Source organism: Salvelinus alpinus, chromosome 3, assembly GCF_045679555.1.
Source record: "Salvelinus alpinus chromosome 3, SLU_Salpinus.1, whole genome shotgun sequence".
Lineage (NCBI taxonomy): Eukaryota > Metazoa > Chordata > Actinopteri > Salmoniformes > Salmonidae > Salvelinus > Salvelinus alpinus.
Window position 1 is genome coordinate 112,307,187 of NC_092088.1, and position 19,844 is coordinate 112,327,030.

The following is a 19,844-nucleotide window of genomic DNA, read 5'->3' on the forward strand; positions in this document are numbered from 1 at the left end:
TTAGAGCAAAAAGCTCTATTTTTGTCTCATCAGACCACATGACCTTCTCCCATTCCTCCTCTGGATCATCCAGATGGTCATTGGCAAACTTCAGACAGGCCTGGACATGCACTGGCTTGAGCAGGGGGACCTTGCGTGCGCTGCAGGATTTTAATCCATGACGGCGTAGTGTGTTACTAATGGTTTTCTTTGAGACTGTGGTCCCAGCTCTCTTCAGGTCATTGACCAGGTCCTGCCGTGTAGTTCTGGGCTGATCCCTCACATTCCTCATGATCATTGATGCCCCACGAGGTGAGATCTTGCATGGAGCCCCAGACCGAGGGTGATTGACCGTCATCTTGAACTTCTTCCATTTTCTAATAATTGTGCCAACAGTTGTTGCCTTCTCACCAAGCTGCTTGGCTATTGTCCTGTAGCCCATCCCAGCCTTGTAGAGGTCTACAATTTATCCCTGATGTCCTTACACAGCTCTCTGGTCTTGGCCATTGTGGAGAGGTTGGAGTCTGTTTGATTGAGTGTGTGGACAGGTGTCTTTTATACAGGTAATGAGTTCAAACAGGTGCAGTTAATACAGGTAATGAGTGGAGAACAGGAGGGCTTCTTAAAGTAAAACTAACAGGTCTGTGAGAGCCGGAATTCTTACTGGTTGGTAGGTGATCAAATACTTATGTCATGCAATAAAATGCAAATTAATTACTTAAAAATCATACAATGTGATTTTCTGGATTTTTGTTTTAGATTCCGCCTCTCACAGTTGAAGTGTACCTATGATAAAAATTACAGACCTCTACATGCTTTGTAAGTAGGAAAACCTGCAAAATCGGCAGTGTATCAAATACTTGTTCTCCCCACTGTAGATGCTACACTGTTGTCGTCGTCCCCCCCCATCCCGTTTAGTACCCTTCAGTTTGTCTGGATAATATTATTCTTTAAAGATCCCATTCAGTACTCTGACTTCTCTGTGACAGATACAGTGGCTAGATAGATGCTACACTGTTGTCGTCGTCCCCCCCCCATCCCGTTTAGTACCCTACCGTTTGTTTGGATAATATTATTCTCTAAAGATCACACATCAGTATGACAGGGAACGTGTCCTGAACAGACGTCCTATAAGGGACTTCCTCACATCCCTTTTAACTCCTGTTCTGTTCCATTGTGTTCAATAAGGCTATGAACGATGTTCACCACCATTACAACCTAGATGGACTAGTCCTGTAGTTCTGGATCAGAGCTCTGGTATTCCACCATTACAACCTAGATGGACTAGTCCATTAGTTCTGGATCAGAGCCCTGGTATTCCACCATTACAACCTACAGTGGGGAGAACAAGTATTTGATACACTGCCGATTTTGCAGGTTTTCCTACTTACAAAGCATGTAGAGGTCTGTAATTTTTATCATAGGTACACTTCAACTGTGAGAGACGGAATCTAAAACAAAAATCCAGAAAATCACATTGTATGATTTTTAAGTAATTAATTTACATTTTATTGCAAGACATAAGTATTTGATCACCTTCCAACCAGTAAGAATTCCGGCTCTCACAGACCTGTTAGTTTTTCTTTAAGAAGCCCTCCTGTTCTCCACTCATTACCTGTATTAACTGCACCTGTTTGAACTCGTTACCTGTATAAAAGACACCTGTCCACACACTCAATCAAACAGACTCCAACCTCTCCACAATGGCCAAGACCAGAGAGCTGTGTAAGGACATCAGGGATACAATTGTAGACCTGCACAAGGCTGGGATGGGCTACAGGACAATAGGCAAGCAGCTTGGTGAGAAGGCAACAACTGTTGGCGCAATTATTAGAAAATGGAAGAAGTTCAAGATGACGGTCAATCATCCTCGGTCTGGGGCTCCATGCAAGATCTCACCTCGTGGGGCATCAATGATCATGAGGAAGGTGAGGGATCAGCCCAGAACTACACGGCAGGACCTGGTCAATGACCTGAAGAGAGCTGGGACCACAGTCTCAAAGAAAACCATTAGTAACACACTATGCCGTCATGGATTAAAATACTGCAGCGCACGCAAGGTCCCCCTGCTCAAGCCAGGGCATGTCCAGGCCCGTCTGAAGTTTGCCAATGACCATCTGGATGATCCAGAGGAAGAATGGGAGAAGGTCATGTGGTCTGATGAGACAAAAATTGAGCTTTTTGGTCTAAACTCCACTCGACGTGTTTGGAGGAAGAAGAAGGATGAGTACAACCCCAAGAACACCATCCCAACCGTGAAGCGTGGAGGTGGAAACATCATTCTTTGGGGATGCTTTTCTGCAAAGGGGACAGGACGACTGCACCGTATTGAGGGGAGGATGGATGGGGCCATGTATCGCGAGATCTTGGCCAACGACCTCCTTCCCTCAGTAAGAGCATTGAAGATGGGTCGTGGCTGGGTCTTCCAGCATGACAACGACCCGAAACACACAGCCAGGGAAACTAAGGAGTGGCTCCGTAAGAAGCATCTCAAGGTCCTGGAGTGGCCTAGCCAGTCTCCGGACATGAACCCAATAGAAAATCTTTGGAGGGAGCTGAAAGTCCGTATTGCCCAGCGACAGCCCCGAAACCTGAAGGATCTGGAGAAGGTCTGTATGGAGGAGTGGGACAAAATCCCTGCTGCAGTGTGTGCAAACCTGGTCAAGAACTCCAGGAAACGTATGATCTCTGTAATTGCAAACAAAGGTTTCTGTACCAAATATTAAGTTCTGCTTTTCTGATGTATCAAATACTTATGTCATGCAATAAAATGCAAATTAATTACTTAAAAATCATACAATGTGATTTTCTGGATTTTTGTTTTAGATTCCGTCTCTCACAGTTGAAGTGTACCTATGATAAATATTACAGACCTCTACATGCTTTGTAAGTAGGAAAACCTGCAAAATCGGCAGTGTATCAAATACTTGTTCTCCCCACTGTAGATGGACTAGTCCTGTAGTTCTGGTATTCCACCAATACAACCTAGATGGACTAGTCCATTAGTTCTGGATCAGAGCTCTGGTATTCCACCATTACAACCTAGATGGACTAGTCCATTAGTTCTGGATCAGAGCTCTGGTATTCCACCATTACAACCTAGATGGACTAGTCCATTAGTTCTGGATCAGAGCTCTGGTATTCCACCATTACAACCTAGATGGACTAGTCCTGTAGTTCTGGTATTCCACCAATACAACCTAGATGGACTAGTCCTGTAGTTCTGGTATTCCACCATTACAACCTAGATGGACTAGTCCTGTAGTTCTGGATCAGAGCTCTGGTATTCCACCATTACAACCTAGATGGACTAGTCCTGTAGTTCTGGTATTCCACCAATACAACCTAGATGGACTAGTCCATTAGTTCTGAATCAGAGTTCTGGTATTACACGCTCATCCCACAGGCTTTTCTACAGTACATGAAACACACCATGACCAGAGGATTCATCATATCTGAATGATTCATAATGTGATGCTGCTGGGTCTTCCATGGTTCCTCTCTCGCTTATACTACAGCGTTGTTCAATACTCCATGCTGATTGGCTAGAAGGGTATATTCTAGAGTGTTGATTAGTTTCAGATATACAGACAGTTGGACAAGATATTAGACACCACATGAAGTAGTTTTAAATAATACTGCAACACATCACTACCCAGTCTCATGTTAACCAGTATAACTAGTATAACTAGTCCCCTGATCACCATCACTACCCATTATCTCATGTTAACTAGTATAACTAGTCCCCTGATCACCATCACTACCCAGTCTCTCATGTTAACCAGTATAACTAGTCCCCTGATCACCATCACTACCCAGTATATCATGTTAACCAGTATAACTAGTATAGATAGTCCCCTGGTCACCATCACTACCCAGTCTCTCATGTTAACCAGTATAACTACATTTACATTTTTAGTCATTTAGCAGACACTCTTATCCAGAGCGACTTACAGTAGAGTGCATACATTTTATTACATTGTATTTATTTTTTTTACATACTGAGACAAGGATATCCCTACCGGCCAAACCCTCCCTACCGGCCAAACCCTCCCTACCGGCCAAACCCTCCCTACCGGCCAAACTCTCCCTACCGGCCAAACCCTCCCTACCGGCCAAACCCTCCCTACCGGCCAAACCCTCCCTACCGGCCAAACCCTCCCTACCGGCCAAACCCTCCCTACCGGCCAAACCCTCCCTACCGGCCAAACCCTCCCTAACCCGGACCACGCTATGCCAATTGTGGGTCGCCCCACGGATCTCCCGGTTGCGGCCGGCTGCGACAGAGCCTGGGCGCGAACCCAGAGACTCTGGTGGCGCAGCTAGCACTGCGATGCAGTGCCCTAGACCACTGTGCCACCCGGGAGACTCGGGTGATGGTGATTAGTCCCCTAATCACCATCACTACCCAGTCTCATGTTAAGCAGTATAACTAGTATAGATAGACCCCTGATCACCATCACTTCCCAGTCTCTCATGTTAACCAGTATAACTAGTATAACTAGTCCCCTGATCACCATCACTACCCATTATCTCATGTTAACCAGTATAACTAGTCCCCTGATCACCATCACTACCCAGTATCTCATGGTAACCAGTATAACTAGTCCCCTGATCACCATCACTACCCATTATCTCATGTTAACCAGTATAACTAGTCCCCTGATCACCATCACTACCCAGTCTCTCATGTTAACCAGTATATATAGTCCCCTGATCACCATCACTACCCAGTCTCTCATGTTAACTAGTTCACTCTGATGTTAACCGGTAGGTTATAGGAGCCAGCCTACTCTCCTGTTAACTAGTAGGTTATAGGAGCCAGCCTACTCTCCTGTTAACCGGTAGGTTATAGGAGCCAGCCTACTCTCCTGTTAACCAGTAGGTTATAGGACCCAGTCTACTCTGCTGTTAACCAGTAGGTTATAGGACCCAGTCTATTCTGCTGTTAACCAGTAGGTTATAGGACCCAGCCTACTCTCCTGTTAACCAGTAGGTTATAGGAGCCAGCCTACTCTCCTGTTAACCAGTAGGTTATAGGAGCCAGCCTACTCTCCTGTTAACCAGTAGGTTATAGAAGCCAGCCTACTCTCCTGTTAACCAGTAGGTTATAGAAGCCAGCCTACTCTCCTGTTAACCAGTAGGTTATAGAAGCCAGCCTACTCTGCTGTTAACCAGTAGGTTATAGGAGCCAGTCTACTCTCCTGTTAACCAGTAGGTTATAGGACCCAGCCTACTCTGCTGTTAACCAGTAGGTTATAGGACCCAGCCTACTCTCCTGTTAACCAGTAGGTTATAGGACCCAGTCTACTCTCCTGTTAACCAGTAGGTTATAGGACCCAGCCTACTCTACTGTTAACCAGTAGGTTATAGAAGCCAGCCTACTCTCCTGTTAACCAGTAGGTTATAGAAGCCAGCCTACTCTCCTGTTAACCAGTAGGTTATAGAAGCCAGCCTACTCTCCTGTTAACCAGTAGGTTATAGAAGCCAGCCTACTCTGCTGTTAACCAGTAGGTTATAGGAGCCAGCCTACTCTCCTGTTAACCAGTAGGTTATAGAAGCCAGCCTACTCTCCTGTTAACCAGTAGGTTATAGAAGCCAGCCTACTCTGCTGTTAACCAGTAGGTTATAGGAGCCAGCCTACTCTCCTGTTAACCAGTAGGTTATAGGACCCAGCCTACTCTCCTGTTAACCAGTAGGTTATAGGACCCAGCCTACTCTACTGTTAACCAGTAGGTTATAGGACGCACACATCAGATAGATAGTGATAATAAAGTATCCTTACCCCTCTCTGTGAGCCTCTCCCTTCTCCAGCTCCTGGATAACTCCTAGTAGGACTTTGATGGTCTCCTGACTGGAGGAGATCAGGTTCTCCATGGCCTGAAGCTGTGCTTTCACGTCCCCTCCTCCGTCCCCTGTCTGAGTCACTACCGGTACTATCTGTTTACAGGCCTCCCCGAGGTTACCTCCCCCCGCAGTCGCTACAGTCGCTGGTTCAACCCTGCTCCCCCCACAGCCCACCGCCTCCCCCGTGGTCCGGGGTGACGGCGTCTGTGGTGAGAACGCTGCTGGTTCATGGCACTGTGCCTGGGTAGTGCAGCCAGCGGCCCGCGGTAGAGTCTGAGACTGTAGTCCGTTGAGCTCTAGTCCCTTCATTCGTTTGCTCCGCGCTGTCGTGCTCTCCAGACACTCCACCTGGGTCAGAGAGTTCCAGGAGATGGGGCCGGTCACCTTGGAGGCTGAGGAAGACCCCCTCAAGTCCCCCGGCAGAGTCCTGCTAGAGCCCGGCTCCTCCGAGTGAAGCAGCTGCCGTTTACTGGCCGACCGGTCCGAGCAACTGTCCAAGGAGTCCAGTTCCCTGTGTTGTAATCCTTCCAGGGGTTTGGATTCGACACTGCAGATCTGGTAGTCCGTGGCCTGAGGGTTGGAGCTGGGCGTGTTGGAGGGAGAGGGGCCGTCTGTGAGCATCAGACAGTCAGAGTAGAGGACATCATCTCTGTCTGTACAGTGCTTCTCCACCGTAGCCATGCACTCCGTAGTATGCAGCAAGGCCCTGGTTCTCTGTACTCCTCTTCCGCCGCAGGCACCGCTGTCCCCTTCCCTGTCCCCTTCCCTGTCCCCTTCCCTGTCCCCTAAACGCTCCACAGCTTTCGAGTGCTTGACGGCGATGACAAACGCGTTGTTGTGGCCCTTGTCTCGCTCCACCGCTGCTACGTGCTTGGTGTGACTGTGACCCTTTTTCCTCTCGAAGGGAAACGTCTTGTAACGGCCCTTGAGGTCCGGGGAGGTCTGGACCCCGGTGCTCTTGGTGACGTTGGGGATGGAGCGCCGGGCGGGCACCGTCATGTACTTGCGGTACGCCACCTTGGAAAACGGTTTAGAGTTTTGAAAAGTGTTACTCTTCAACAGCGACACGATACAAAGTAAAAACAACATTGAGAACCACTAGTTTTGAGACATTATAAATCAGGGTTTCCCAAACCCTCTCCTGGGGACCTCGAGGGCTGCTCATTCAGGTTGTTGACCTCGTACTTCACAACTGATTGAAATCATCAACTCATTATGAAGGAACAAGCTAAATGTGCAGCCCTTGGAGTCCCCAGGACCGTGTATCTTATATTCCACGGTCATAGTACAATAATACATGAATATATGTTCCCAAACCGAAGGGAGGGTTGGTGACAGACCTTGTATGAGACTGGCTTGCCCCCCTTCCCGGCCATCTGTAGAGCGGCCTCTCTCTGCTCGTTCTGCGCCTCGCAGATGTCCTTGAATCTCACCTGAAGGGCCTTGTTCCTCTTCCTCACCTACAATACAACTTTATTGTCATATTTTCAACATTCGTCTTTTGCGATCTCGATGTTATTTCTCAATCTCCCAGACACCCCACACCGCACACGGACACACACACACACACACACACACCTGCTGCTGTGACCTGCTGGTGGTGTCCAGGAAGGAGTATTTGACCTCCAGGGCCAGCGAGGCGGAAGGGGAGGGGGTGGGCGCCACCTCTGAGTCCGACTCGGAGTTGGTGAGCATGCTTTTACCACCCTCCGCCTTGCTCACCATGGTTCCTGAGAGAGAGAGAGAGAGTGTGTTAGTCATTGCGGTGTATGAGAGAGGGGGAGACAGTGTTTGGACCTAAAGAAAGAGTACACAGTGGCAGAATACCTGACCACTGTGACTGACCCAAACTTAAGGAAAGCTTTGACTATGTACAGACTCAGTGAGCATAGCCTTGCTATTGAGAAAGGCCGCCGTAGGAAGACCTGGCTCTCAAGAGAAGACAGACTATGTGCACACTGCCCACAAAATGAGGTGGAAACTGAGCTGCACTTCCTAACATCCTGCCCAATGTATGACCATATTAGAGACACATATTTCCCTCAGATTACACAGATCCATGAAGAATTTGAAAACAAATCCAATTTTGATAAACTCCCATATCTACTGGGTGAAATACCACAGTGTTCCATCACAGCAGCAAGATTTATGACCTGTTGCCACAAGAAAAGGGCAACCAGTGAAGAACTAACACCATTGTAAATACAACCCATATTTATGCTTATTTATTTTCCCTTTTGTACTTTAACTATTTATACATCATTACACCACTGTATATAAACATAGTATGACATTTGTAATGTCTTTATTATTTTGGAACTTCTGTGAGTGTAATATTTACTGTAAAAAAAATACAAATGTATTATCTATTTCACTTGCTTTGGCAATGTAATCATCAGTTTCCTGTGTCAATAAAGCCCTTTGAATTGAGAGAGGGGGAGGGGAGATATAGTGTTGGTCACTGTGGTGTATGAGAGAGAGGGGGAGGGGAGAGATAGTGTTGGTCACTGTGGTGTATGAGAGAGAGGGGGAGGGGAGAGATAGTGTTGGTCACTGTGGTGTATGAGGGGGAGGGGGAGGGGGAGGGGAGAGATAGTGTTGGTCACTGTGGTGTATGAGGGGGAGGGGGAGGGGGAGGGGAGAGATAGTGTTGGTCACTGTGGTGTATGAGAGAGAGGGGGGGGGGATAGTGTTGGTCACTGTGGTGTATGAGAGAGAGGGGGGGGGATAGTGTTGGTCACTGTGGTGTATGAGAGAGAGGGGGAGGGGAGAGATAGTGTTGGTCACTGTGGTGTATGAGAGAGAGGGGGAGGGGGAGGGGAGAGAGTGTTGATCACTGTGGTGTATGAGGGGGAGGGGAGAGATAGTGTTGGTCACTGTGGTGTATGAGAGAGGGGGAGGGGAGAGATAGTGTTGGTCACTGTGGTGTATGAGAGAGAGAGGGGGATGGGAGAGATAGTGTTGGTCACTGTGGTGTATGAGAGAGAGGGGGAGGGGAGAGATAGTGTTGGTCACTGTGGTGTATGAGAGAGAGGGGGAGGGGAGAGATAGTGTTGAGAGATAGTGTTAGTCACTGTGGTGTATGAGGGGGAGGGGAGAGAGTGTTGGTCACTGTGGTGTATGAGAGAGAGAGAGAGAGGAGGGGAGAGATAGTGTTGGTCACTGTGGTGTATGAGAGGGGGGGGAGAGATAGTGTTGATCACTGTGGTGTATGAGAGAGGGGGGGGGGGGAGATAGTGTTGGTCACTGTGGTGTATGAGAGGGGGGGGGGGAGAGATAGGGTTAGTTTATTTCTCTCTCTCTGATTGGGAGACCTTATTCACGGTGGAGGGAGGGAGGGAGGGAGGGAGGGAGGGAGCGAGGGAAGGAAGGAAGGAAGGAAGGAAGGAAGGAAGGAAGGAAGGAAGGAAGGAGGGAGGGAGGGAGGGAGGGAGGGAGGGAGGGAGGGAGGGAGGGAGCGAGGGAAGGAAGGAAGGAAGGAAGGAAGGAAGGAAGGAAGGAAGGAAGGAAGGAGGGAGGGAGGGAGGGAGGGAGGGAGGGAGCCCTGGTGAAGTGGGCTGGCTGATTCCACACAGATACAGGGGTTTTCCTCTGAGTTAGTGTGTACAGACAGGTAATTAGAGAAGCGGACAGCGGGTTAACGTGAAGGTTAGATCACTCGGCCTTGTAGGAAAGCAGGACACGTGTGACCTTGTTCTCAGTCAGTTAATTGCTCATTTGCTGTAAGGCCTAAGGAAGAGGACCTGTGTCATTGCGTAAGAGGAAGGCCCAGGGTGATGTGGAGCAGAATCAACCCCTATAATGAATTGTTACATGATTTATTCTCTGTTCTTAGAGCATATGAAAGTAATTGTATCATAGCAACAAGCCTCGTTTGTTCTGTCCAGAACCCTGACGTTCTCCTTGATACGATGGAGTCGTATCTATTCAACTGTGTGTTTGTGTTCTTCTGATTCTCATAGTTCATCTCTCTCTCTCTGTCCCTACTCTTTCATCTATCCATCCTCTCTCCGTCCTCTTTCATCTCTCCGTCCTCTCTCTTTCATCTCTCTGTCGTCTCTCTTTCGTCTCTCGTCCTCTCTCTTTCGTCTCTCCGTCCTCTCTCTTTCATCTCTCCGTCCTCTCTCTTTCATCTCTCCGTCCTCTCTCTTTCATCTCTCCGTCCTCTCTCTTTCGTCTCTCCGTCCTCTCTCTTTTGTCTCTCCGTCCTCTCTCTTTCATCTCTCCGTCCTCTCTTTCATCTCTCCGTCCTCTCTCTTTCATCTCTCCGTCCTCTCTCTTTCGTCTCTCCGTCCTCTCTCTTTCGTCTCTCCGTCCTCTCTCTTTCGTCTCTCCGTCCTCTCTCTTTCATCTCTCCGTCCTCTCTTTCATCTCTCTGTCCTCTCTCTTTCATCTCTCTGTCGTCTCTCTTTCATCTCTCCATCCTCTCATCTCTCGTCTCTCCATCCTCTCATCTCTCGTCTCTCCATCCTCTCTCTTTCATCTCTCCATCCTCTCTCTCATCTCTCGTATTCTCCATCCTCTCTCTTTCATCTCTCTATCCCTGCTCTTTTATCTATCCGTCCTCTCTTTCGTCTCTCTATCCTCTCTGTTTTCAGACAGCTGTTCTACTCTTGGTTTCTCTCTGAATGAGGTCAGTGATGATGGTGCCTGAGAACACAGCAAACTTCCACTGTCAGAAGTCAAACCACAAAATCAAACATTCATCATGTCTAAAATATCAAGCTCAGAGATAATGATGAGTGTTTCAGGATTATTAGAATTCAGACACAGCAGATAATGTAATGAGTCTCTCTCTCTGTCCACCACATGAGTCTCTCTCTCTGTCCACCACAGGAGTCTCTCTCTCTGTCCACCACAGGAGTATCTCTCTCTGTCCACCACATGAGTCTCTCTCTCTGTCCACCACATGAGTCTCTCTCTCTGTCCACCACATGAGTCTCTCTCTCTGTCCACCACATGAGTCTCTCTCTCTGTCCACCACATGAGTCTCTCTCTGTCCACCACATGAGTATCTCTCTCTGTCCACCACATGAGTCTCTCTCTCTGTCCACCACATGAGTCTCTCTCTCTGTCCACCACATGAGTCTCTCTCTCTGTCCACCACATGAGTCTCTCTCTCTGTCCACCACATGAGTCTCTCTCTCTGTCCACCACATGAGTCTCTCTCTGTCCACCACATGAGTCTCTCTCTCTGTCCACCACATGAGTCTCTCTCTCTGTCCACCACATGAGTCTCTCTCTGTCCACCACATGAGTCTCTCTCTCTGTCCACCACATGCGTCTCTCTCTGTCCACCACAGGAGTCTCTCTCTCTGTCCACCACATGAGTCTCTCTCTGTCCACCACAGGAGTCTCTCTCTCTGTCCACCACATGAGTCTCTCTCTCTGTCCACCACATGAGTCTCTCTCTCTGTCCACCACATGAGTCTCTCTCTGTCCACCGCAGGAGTCTCTCTCTCTGTCCACCACATGAGTCTCTCTCTGTCCACCACATGAGTCTCTCTCTGTGTTCACCACAGGAGTCTCTCTCTCTGTCCACCACATGAGTCTCTCTCTCTGTCCACCACATGAGTCTGGGCTACACTGTAGTACTGTAGGACATGATGTCCTGTAGATTAATACAGAGTCTATCTCTCTCTCCACCACAGGAGTCTCTCTCTCTGTCCACCACATGAGTCTGGGCTACACTGTAGTACTGTAGGACATGATGTCCTGTAGATTAATACAGAGTCTATCTCTCTCTCCACCACAGGAGTCTCTCTCTCTGTCCACCACATGAGTCTGGGCTACACTGTTCTTGTTAATGATGGCCTACCAGGGAACAGTGGGGTTAACTGCCTTGTTCAGGGGCAGAATGACAGATTTGTACCTTGTCGGCTCAGGGATTTGAACTTGGAACCTTTTGGTTACTAGTCCAACGCTCTAACCACTAGGCTACGCTGCAGGGTTATATACAGGGGGTACCGAGTCAGTGTGTGGGGGTACAGGTTAATTGAGGTAGTATGTACATGTAGGTAAGGGTAAAGTGACTATGCATAGATAATAAACAGAGAGTAGCAGCAGCGTAAAACCCAACGGGGGCGTGGGATGGGTTGAGTGTTGCTGAGTGCTCTGTGTCACGTCCTCAAGTAGCGCTAAGTAGTCGTAAAAATGATTATTTCAAAGGTCTCTCCTCCTCATAAATACATGGAGTGGTTTTGCTCTGTTTGTGAGACGGTAGAGAGATATACGGCCTGTATCATGTTGTCTGTCAGAGCTCTAGTGACGGTAGAGAGATATACAGCCTTTATCATGTTGTCTGTCAGAGCTCTAGTGATGGTAGAGAGATATACGACCTTTATCATGTTGTCTGTCAGAGCTCTAGTGACGGTAGAGAGATATACGACCTGTATCATGTTGTCTGTCAGAGCTCTAGTGACGGTAGAGAGATATACGGCCTGTATCATGTTGTCTGTCAGAGCTCTAGTAACGGAAGAGAGATATACAGCCTGTATCATGTTGTCTCTCAGAGCTCTAGTGACGGTAGAGAGATATACAGCCTGTATCATGTTGTCTGTCAGAGCTCTAGTGACGTTAGAGAGATATACAGCCTGTATCATGTTGTCTGTCAGAGCTCTAGTGACGGTAGAGAGATATACGGCCTTTATCATGTTGTCTGTCAGAGCTCTAGTGACGGTAGAGAGATATACGGCCTGTATCATGTTGTCTGTCAGAGCTCTAGTGACGGTAGAGAGATATACAGCCTGTATCATGTTGTCTGTCAGAGCTCTAGTGACGGTAGAGAGATATACAGCCTGTATCATGTTGTCTGTCAGAGCTCTAGTGACGGTAGAGAGATATACAGCCTGTATCATGTTGTCTGTCAGAGCTCTAGTGACGGTAGAGAGATATACGGCCTGTATCATGTTGTCTGTCAGAGCTCTAGTGACGGTAGAGAGATATACGGCCTGTATCATGTTGTCTGTCAGAGCTCTAGTGACGGTAGAGAGATATACAGCCTGTATCATGTTGTCTGTCAGAGCTCTAGTGACGGTGGAGAGATATACGGCCTGTATCATGTTGTCTGTCAGAGCTCTAGTGACGGTAGAGAGATATATGGCCTGTATCATGTTGTCTGTCAGAGCTCTAGTGACGGTAGAGAGATATACAGCCTGTATCATGTTGTCTGTCAGAGCTCTAGTGACGGTAGAGAGATATACAGCCTGTATCATGTTGTCTGTCAGAGCTCTAGTGACGGTAGAGAGATATACGGCCTGTATCATGTTGTCTCTCAGAGCTCTAGTGACGGTAGAGAGATATACGGCCTGTATCATGTTGTCTGTCAGAGCTCTAGTGACGGTAGAGAGATATACGACCTGTATCATGTTGTCTGTCAGAGCTCTAGTGACGGTAGAGAGATATACGGCCTGTATCATGTTGTCTGTCAGAGCTCTAGTGACGGTAGAGAGATATACAGCCTGTATCATGTTGTCTGTCAGAGCTCTAGTGACGGTAGAGAGATATACGGCCTGTATCATGTTGTCTGTCAGAGCTCTAGTGACGGTAGAGAGATATACGGCCTGTATCATGTTGTCTGTCAGAGCTCTAGTGACGGTAGAGAGATATACGGCCTGTATCATGTTGTCTGTCAGAGCTCTAGTGACGGTAGAGAGATATACGGCCTGTATCATGTTGTCTGTCAGAGCTCTAGTGACAGTAGAGAGATATACGGCCTCTATCGTGTTGTCTGTCAGAGCTCTAGTGACGGTAGAGAGATATATGGCCTGTATCATGTTGTCTGTCAGAGCTCTAGTGACGGTAGAGAGATATACAGCCTGTATCGTGTTGTCTGTCAGAGCTCTAGTAACGGTAGAGAGATATACGGCCTGTATCATGTTGTCTGTCAGAGCTCTAGTGACGGTAGAGATATATACAGCCTGTATCATGTTGTCTGTCAGAGCTCTAGTGACGGTAGAGAGATTTACGGCCTGTATCATGTTGTCTGTCGGAGCTCTAGTGACGGTAGAGAGATATACAGCCTGTATCGTGTTGTCTGTCAGAGCTCTAGTAACGGTAGAGAGATATACAGCCTGTATCATGTTGTCTGTCAGAGCTCTAGTGACGGTAGAGAGATATACGGCCTGTATCATGTTGTCTGTCAGAGCTCTAGTGACGGTCTTCGTCCCGTCCTCCTCATTCAAACAGGTGGGCTGTTGTCTTCGTCCCATCCTCCTCATTCAGACAGGTGGGCTGTTGTCTTCGTCCCGTCCTCCTCATTCAGACAGGTGGGCTGTTGTCTTTGTCCCGTCCTCCTCATTCAGACAGGTGGGATGTTGTCTTCGTCCCGTCCTCCTCATTCAGACAGGTGGGATGTTGTCTTCGTCCCGTCCTCCTCATTCAGACAGGTGGGATGTTGTCTTCGTCCCGTCCTCCTCATTCAGACAGGTGGGCTGTTGTCTTCGTCCCGTCCTCCTCATTCAGACAGGTTGTCTTCGTCCCGTCCTCCTCATTCAGACAGGTGGGCTGTTGTCTTTGTCCCGTCCTCCTCATTCAGACAGGTTGGCTGTTGTCTTCGTCCCGTCCTCCTCATTCAGACAGGTTGGATGTTGTCTTCGTCATGTCCTCATTCAGACAGGTGGGCTGTTGTCTTCGTCCCGTCCTCCTCATTCAGACAGGTTGGCTGTTGTCTTCGTCCCGTCCTCCTCATTCAGACAGGTTGTCTTCGTCCCGTCCTCCTCATTCAGACAGGTTGGATGTTGTCTTCGTCCCGTCCTCCTCATTCAGACAGGTTGGCTGTTGTCTTCGTCCCGTCCTCCTCATTCAGACAGGTGGGCTGTTGTCTTCGTCCCGTCCTCCTCATTCAGACAGGTTGGATGTTGTCTTCGTCCCGTCCTCCTCATTCAGACAGGTGGGCTGTTGTCTTCGTACCGTCCTCCTCATTCAGACAGGTGGGCTGTTGTCTTTGTCCTGTCCTCCTCATTCAGACAGGTTGGATGTTGTCTTCGTCCCGTCCTCCTCATTCAGACAGGTTGGCTGTTGTCTTCGTCCCGTCCTCCTCATTCAGACAGGTTGGCTGTTGTCTTCGTCCCGTCCTCATTCAGACAGGTGGGCTGTTGTCTTCGCCCCGTCCTCCTCATTCAGACAGGTTGGCTGTTGTCTTCGTCCCGTCCTCCTCATTCAGACAGGTGGGCTGTTGTCTTCGTCCCGTCCTCCTCATTCAGACAGGTTGGCTGTTGTCTTCGTTCCGTCCTCCTCATTCAGACAGGTTGGCTGTTGTCTTCGTCCCGTCCTCCTCATTCAGACAGGTGGGTTGTTGTCTTCGTCCCGTCCTCCTCATTCAGACAGGTGGGCTGTTGTCTTCGTCCCGTCCTCCTCATTCAGACAGGTTGGCTGTTGTCTTCGTCCCGTCCTCCTCATTCAGACAGGTGGGCTGTTGTCTTCGTCCCGTCCTCCTCATTCAGACAGGTGGGCTGTTGTCTTCGTCCCGTCCTCCTCATTCAGACAGGTGGGCTGTTGTCTTCGCCCCGTCCTCCTCATTCAGACAGGTTGGCTGTTGTCTTCGTCATTTCCTCATTCAGACAGGTGGGCTGTTGTCTTCGTCCCGTCCTCCTCATTCAGACAGGTGGGCTGTTGTCTTTGTCCCGTCCTCCTCATTCAGACAGGTGTGCTGTTGTCTTCGTCCCGTCCTCCTCATTCAGACAGGTGGGCTGTTGTCTTCGTCCCGTCCTCCTCATTCAGACAGGTGTGCTGTTGTCTTCGTCATGTCCTCCTCATTCAGACAGGTGTGCTGTTGTCTTTGTCCCGTCCTCCTCATTCAGACAGGTTGTATGTTGTCTTCGTCATTTCCTCCTCATTCAGACAGGTTGGCTGTTGTCTTCGTCATGTCCTCATTCAGACAGGTGGGCTGTTGTCTTCGTCCCGTCCTCCTCATTCAGACAGGTGGGCTGTTGTCTTCGTCCCGTCCTCCTCATTCAGACAGGTGGGCTGTTGTCTTCGTCCCGTCCTCCTCATTCAGACAGGTGGGCTGTTGTCTTTGTCCCGTCCTCCTCATTCAGACAGGTGGGCTGTTGTCTTCGTCCCGTCCTCCTCATTCAGACAGGTGGACTGTTGTCTTCGTCCCGTCCTCCTCATTCAGACAGGTGGACTGTTGTCTTCGTCCCGTCCTCCTCATTCAGACAGGTGGGCTGTTGTCTTCGTCCCGTCCTCATTCAGACAGGTGGACTGTTGTCTTCGTCCCGTCCTCATTCAGACAGGTGGACTGTTGTCTTCGTCCCGTCCTCCTCATTCAGACAGGTGGACTGTTGTCTTCGTCCCATCCTCCTCACTCAGACAGGTTGGCTGTTGTCTTCGTCCCGTCCTCTTCGTCCCGTCCTCTTCGTCCCGTCCTCTTCATCCCGTCCTCTTCGTCCCGTCCTCTTCGTCCCGTCCTCTTCGTCCCGTCCTCCTCCTCATTAGAACATTGAGAGGTTTAGATGTCAGTGCTTTACATCATCCTGTCCCGCTTCCTCTGAACACAATCATGACTGGGGAAAAACACTGTTGCAATCTAGATGTTGATCTCTGTGTGTGTGTGTGTGTGTGTGTGTGTGTGTGTGTGTGTGTGTGTGTGTGTGTGTGTGTGTGTGTGTGTGTGTGTGTGTGTGTGTGTGTGTGTGTGTGTGTGTGTGTGTGTGTGTGTGTCAGAGTGAAAGACAGCAAATCCTTTGTCTATGATGGTACACACTAATGCTGTAATACTCTAGTTGGGGTATAGGATGGTGAGGAGGGAGGGAGAGGGATGGAAGCAGGGGGGAGGGAAGTGGAGAGAGTGAAGGAGGGAGAGGGAAGGAGGGAGGGAGATAGGTAAGGAGGGAGAGAGAGGGAGGGAGGGAGGTATTGGAGGAGAAAAAGGGAGGGAGGTATTGAAGGATAGGTAGGGAGAGAGGGAGAGAGAGGGAGGGAGGTGTTGAAGGAGAGAGAGGGCGGGAGGGAAGGAGGGAGAGAGAGGGATGGAGGTATTGAAGGAGAAAGAGGGAGGGAGGGAGGTATTGAAGGAGGGAGAGAGAGGGAGGTATTGAAGGAGAGAGGGGTAGGGAGGTGTTGAAGGAGAGAGGGGTAGGGAGGAAGGAGAGAGAGGTAGGGAGGGAGGTATTGAAGGAGAGAGAGAGGTAGGGAGGGAGGGAGGTATTGAAGGAGGGAGAGGTATGGAAGGAGGTATTGAAGGAGAGAGAGAGAGTTAGGGAGGGAGGGAGGTATTGAAGGAGGGAGAGGTAGGGAGGGAGGTATTGAAGGAGATCGAGAGAGAGAGGTAGGGAGGGAGGGAGGTATTGAAGGAGAGAGAGAGAGGGAAGGAGGGAGAGGTAGGGGGGGAGGTATTGAAGGAGGGAGAGGTAGGGAGGGAGGTATTGAAGGAGAGAGAGAGAGAGAGGTAGGGAGGGAGGGAGGTATTGAAGGAGGGAGAGGTAGGGAGGGAGGTATTGAAGGAGAGAGAGAGAGAGAGAGAGAGGTAGGGAGGGATTGAAGGAGAGAGAGGTAGGGGGGGAGGTATTGAAGGAGGGAGGGGTTTTAAAGGATTGTTTTGTAGTAATTGTTGCCCACTGACACCATGGATCGTGTTACTGTCTGTCTTACTGTTACCAGCAGGAAGTTCACATGGAGCTCGCTAACAATAGGACTCGTTTTAGACACTGTGTGTTCAGGTTATGTAATGAAAGCATCTATACAGGAGCATCAAAAGTATTGAACATATTTTCAAGTCAACCAGATACTTTGTCAATATCAGATGAATCCCCTATATGATGTTTATTCATGTCAGGATAGCTGATCAATAACCTGATCAATATCCTGATCAATAACCTGATCTGATCAATATCCTGATCAATAACCTGATCAATAACCTGATCAATAACCTGATCAATATCCTGATCAATAACCTGATCAATAACCTGGTCAATATCCTGATCAATAACCTGATCAATAACCTGATCAATATCCTGTCACACTGCAATACATTTCCATATGGAGTAGTTGCCTTGGGGAAAGGAATGTTGTATGTGTACATTTCATCAGTATGGGAATAGTAATGAATGAGTCTTGTCCTAGCTGGCGTGTGTGTGTGATGACCATCGTTGTGACTCCTATTACCACACAAACACACTGTGTCTCACTGTGAGACTAGCTGGGTTTGAGAAGGGGGGAGCTGCTGCTGTGGCCACCGTTCTGAACGGGAGAAAGAAGATCACACATCGGCAGCTCTCAGAGAGAGTCGTGTGAACCTCGCTGTCGTATTGAAATACACCGTGGCACTCTAACTCCCCAATACACCGACTAGATCACCCAGAGTCCCAGAGTCCCTTTCAAAGGGGGGTGGAATCACCACCACTGGCCTCAAATCACATTGCCCTAACTACAGAGAGAGAGAGAGGGAACGAGAGACTAACAGAGAGGGAGGCAGCCACAGAGAGAGAGGGAAAAGAGAGGCAGCCAGAGAGAGAAGGGGAGAGAGAGAGAGGCAGCCAGAGAGAGATGGGAAGAGAGAGAGAGAGACAGCCAGAGAGAGAAGGGAAGAGAGAGAGAGAGGCAGCCAGAGAGAGATGGGAAGAGAGAGAGAGACAGCCAGAGAGAGAAGGGAAGAGAGAGAGAGAGGCAGCCAGAGAGAGATGGGAAGAGAGAGAGAGAGACAGCCAGAGAGAGATGGGAAGAGAGAGAGAGAGACAGCCAGAGAGAGATGGGAAGAGAGAGAGAGAGATAGCCAGAGAGAGAAGGGAAGAGAGAGAGACAGTCAGAGAGAGAGAAGGGAAGAGAGACAGTCAGAGAGAGAGAAGGGAAGAGATAGAGGCAGCCAGAGAGAGAGAAGGGAAGAGAGAGCGACAGCCAGAGAGAGAGAAGGGAAGAGAGCCAGCCAGAGAGAGAAGGGAAGAGAGAGAGACAGCCAGAGAGAGAGACAGCCAGAGAGAGAGAAGGGAAGAGAGAGAGACAGCCAGAGAGAGAGAAGGGAAGAGAGAGAGACAGCCAGAGAGAGAAGAGAAGAGAGAGAGACAGCCAGAGAGAGAAGGGAAGAGAGAGAGACAGCCAGAGAGAGAAGGGAAGAGAGAGAGACAGCCAGAGAGAGAAGGGAAGAGAGAGAGACAGCCAGAGAGATAAGGGAAGAGAGAGAGACAGCCAGAGAGAGAAGGGAAGAGAGAGAGAGAGAAAATATGCCCATTCTTAGTGCGTAGCTGCGTCCAATTGGCAGGCAGCTCTGAGAGTCGTGAGAACCTTACTGCCGAAGGGGAGAGCTGGCTGGCCGGCCGGTGACCTGTCTGTGGGAGAGAGAGTCTGCTAACTACATCTGTGGGAGACTGAGAGGTAGTCTGCTAAGTGCTCCGACGGGAGGAAGAGGACACTCAGAGTAGTCAATCATGTTTAAACGGTTCTATTCCTGCCCATCCCCTCATAACACTCAGCCGTCCAGCACATCTCACCGGCTACAGAGTCTGCAGTGTGTTTACAAGCATCTTGGGGACTGTGTGTGTCTAGGGGACTTTGTGTGTCTAGGGGACTTTGTGTGTCTAGGGGACTTTGTGTGTCTAGGGGACTTTGTGTGTCTAGGGGACTTTGTGTGTCTAGGGGACTTTGTGTGTCTTGGGGATGCTGTGTGTCTTGGGGATGCTGTCTGTTGTTAGACATAGTGTGCTGATGACACCGTGACGTCTGTAGACTAGAGGAAGTGTATCAGGCGGAGAGGGAGGGGGAGAGAGAGAGAGAGAGAGAGAGAGAGAGAGAGAGAGAGAGAGAGAGAGAGAGAGAGAGAGAGAGAGAGAGAGAGAGAGAGAGAGAGAGAGAGAGCGAGAGAGAGAGAGAGAGAGGGAGAGAGAGAGAGAGAGAGAGAGAGAGAGAGAGAGAGAGAGAGAGAGAGAGAGAGAGAGAGAGAGAGAGAGAGAGATGCTTCTCGTTCAGTGTGCTCACTGTGCTGATAATTGGGTGGCTGCTGTCAGATACCAACACGTGAAGTCTGATTCCACACCTGCCACATGTATCCACCCACTAACCCCCCGTTGGTATGTCTGTTGGTATGT

The 19,844-nt window shown here is 49.2% G+C and overlaps 1 protein-coding gene across 1 annotated transcript; it reads right to left on the minus strand.

Annotated features, from left to right (window-relative positions):
• Positions 1-5,576: 5,576 nt before the first annotated feature.
• Positions 5,577-7,403, minus strand: LOC139569780 (inhibitory synaptic factor 2A-like). The gene is made up of 2 exons (XM_071391146.1): positions 7,167-7,403; positions 5,577-6,843 (listed from the first exon to the last, which is right to left on the minus strand). The coding sequence occupies exons 1-2, from the start codon at positions 7,200-7,202 to the stop codon at positions 5,761-5,763; spliced, it is 1,119 nt and encodes a 372-aa protein (XP_071247247.1). The 5' UTR covers positions 7,203-7,403; the 3' UTR covers positions 5,577-5,760.
• Between the last annotated feature and the right edge of the window lie 12,441 nt (positions 7,404-19,844).

Coding starts and splice junctions, on each gene's coding strand:
- LOC139569780 (XM_071391146.1), bottom strand. CDS start 7,202: ATGGCCGGGAAGGGGGGCAAGCCAGTCTCATACAAG. Junction 6,844..7,166: donor GCAAGCCAGTCTCATACAAG/GTCTGTCACCAA, acceptor CCGTTTTCCAAG/GTGGCGTACCGCAAGTACAT.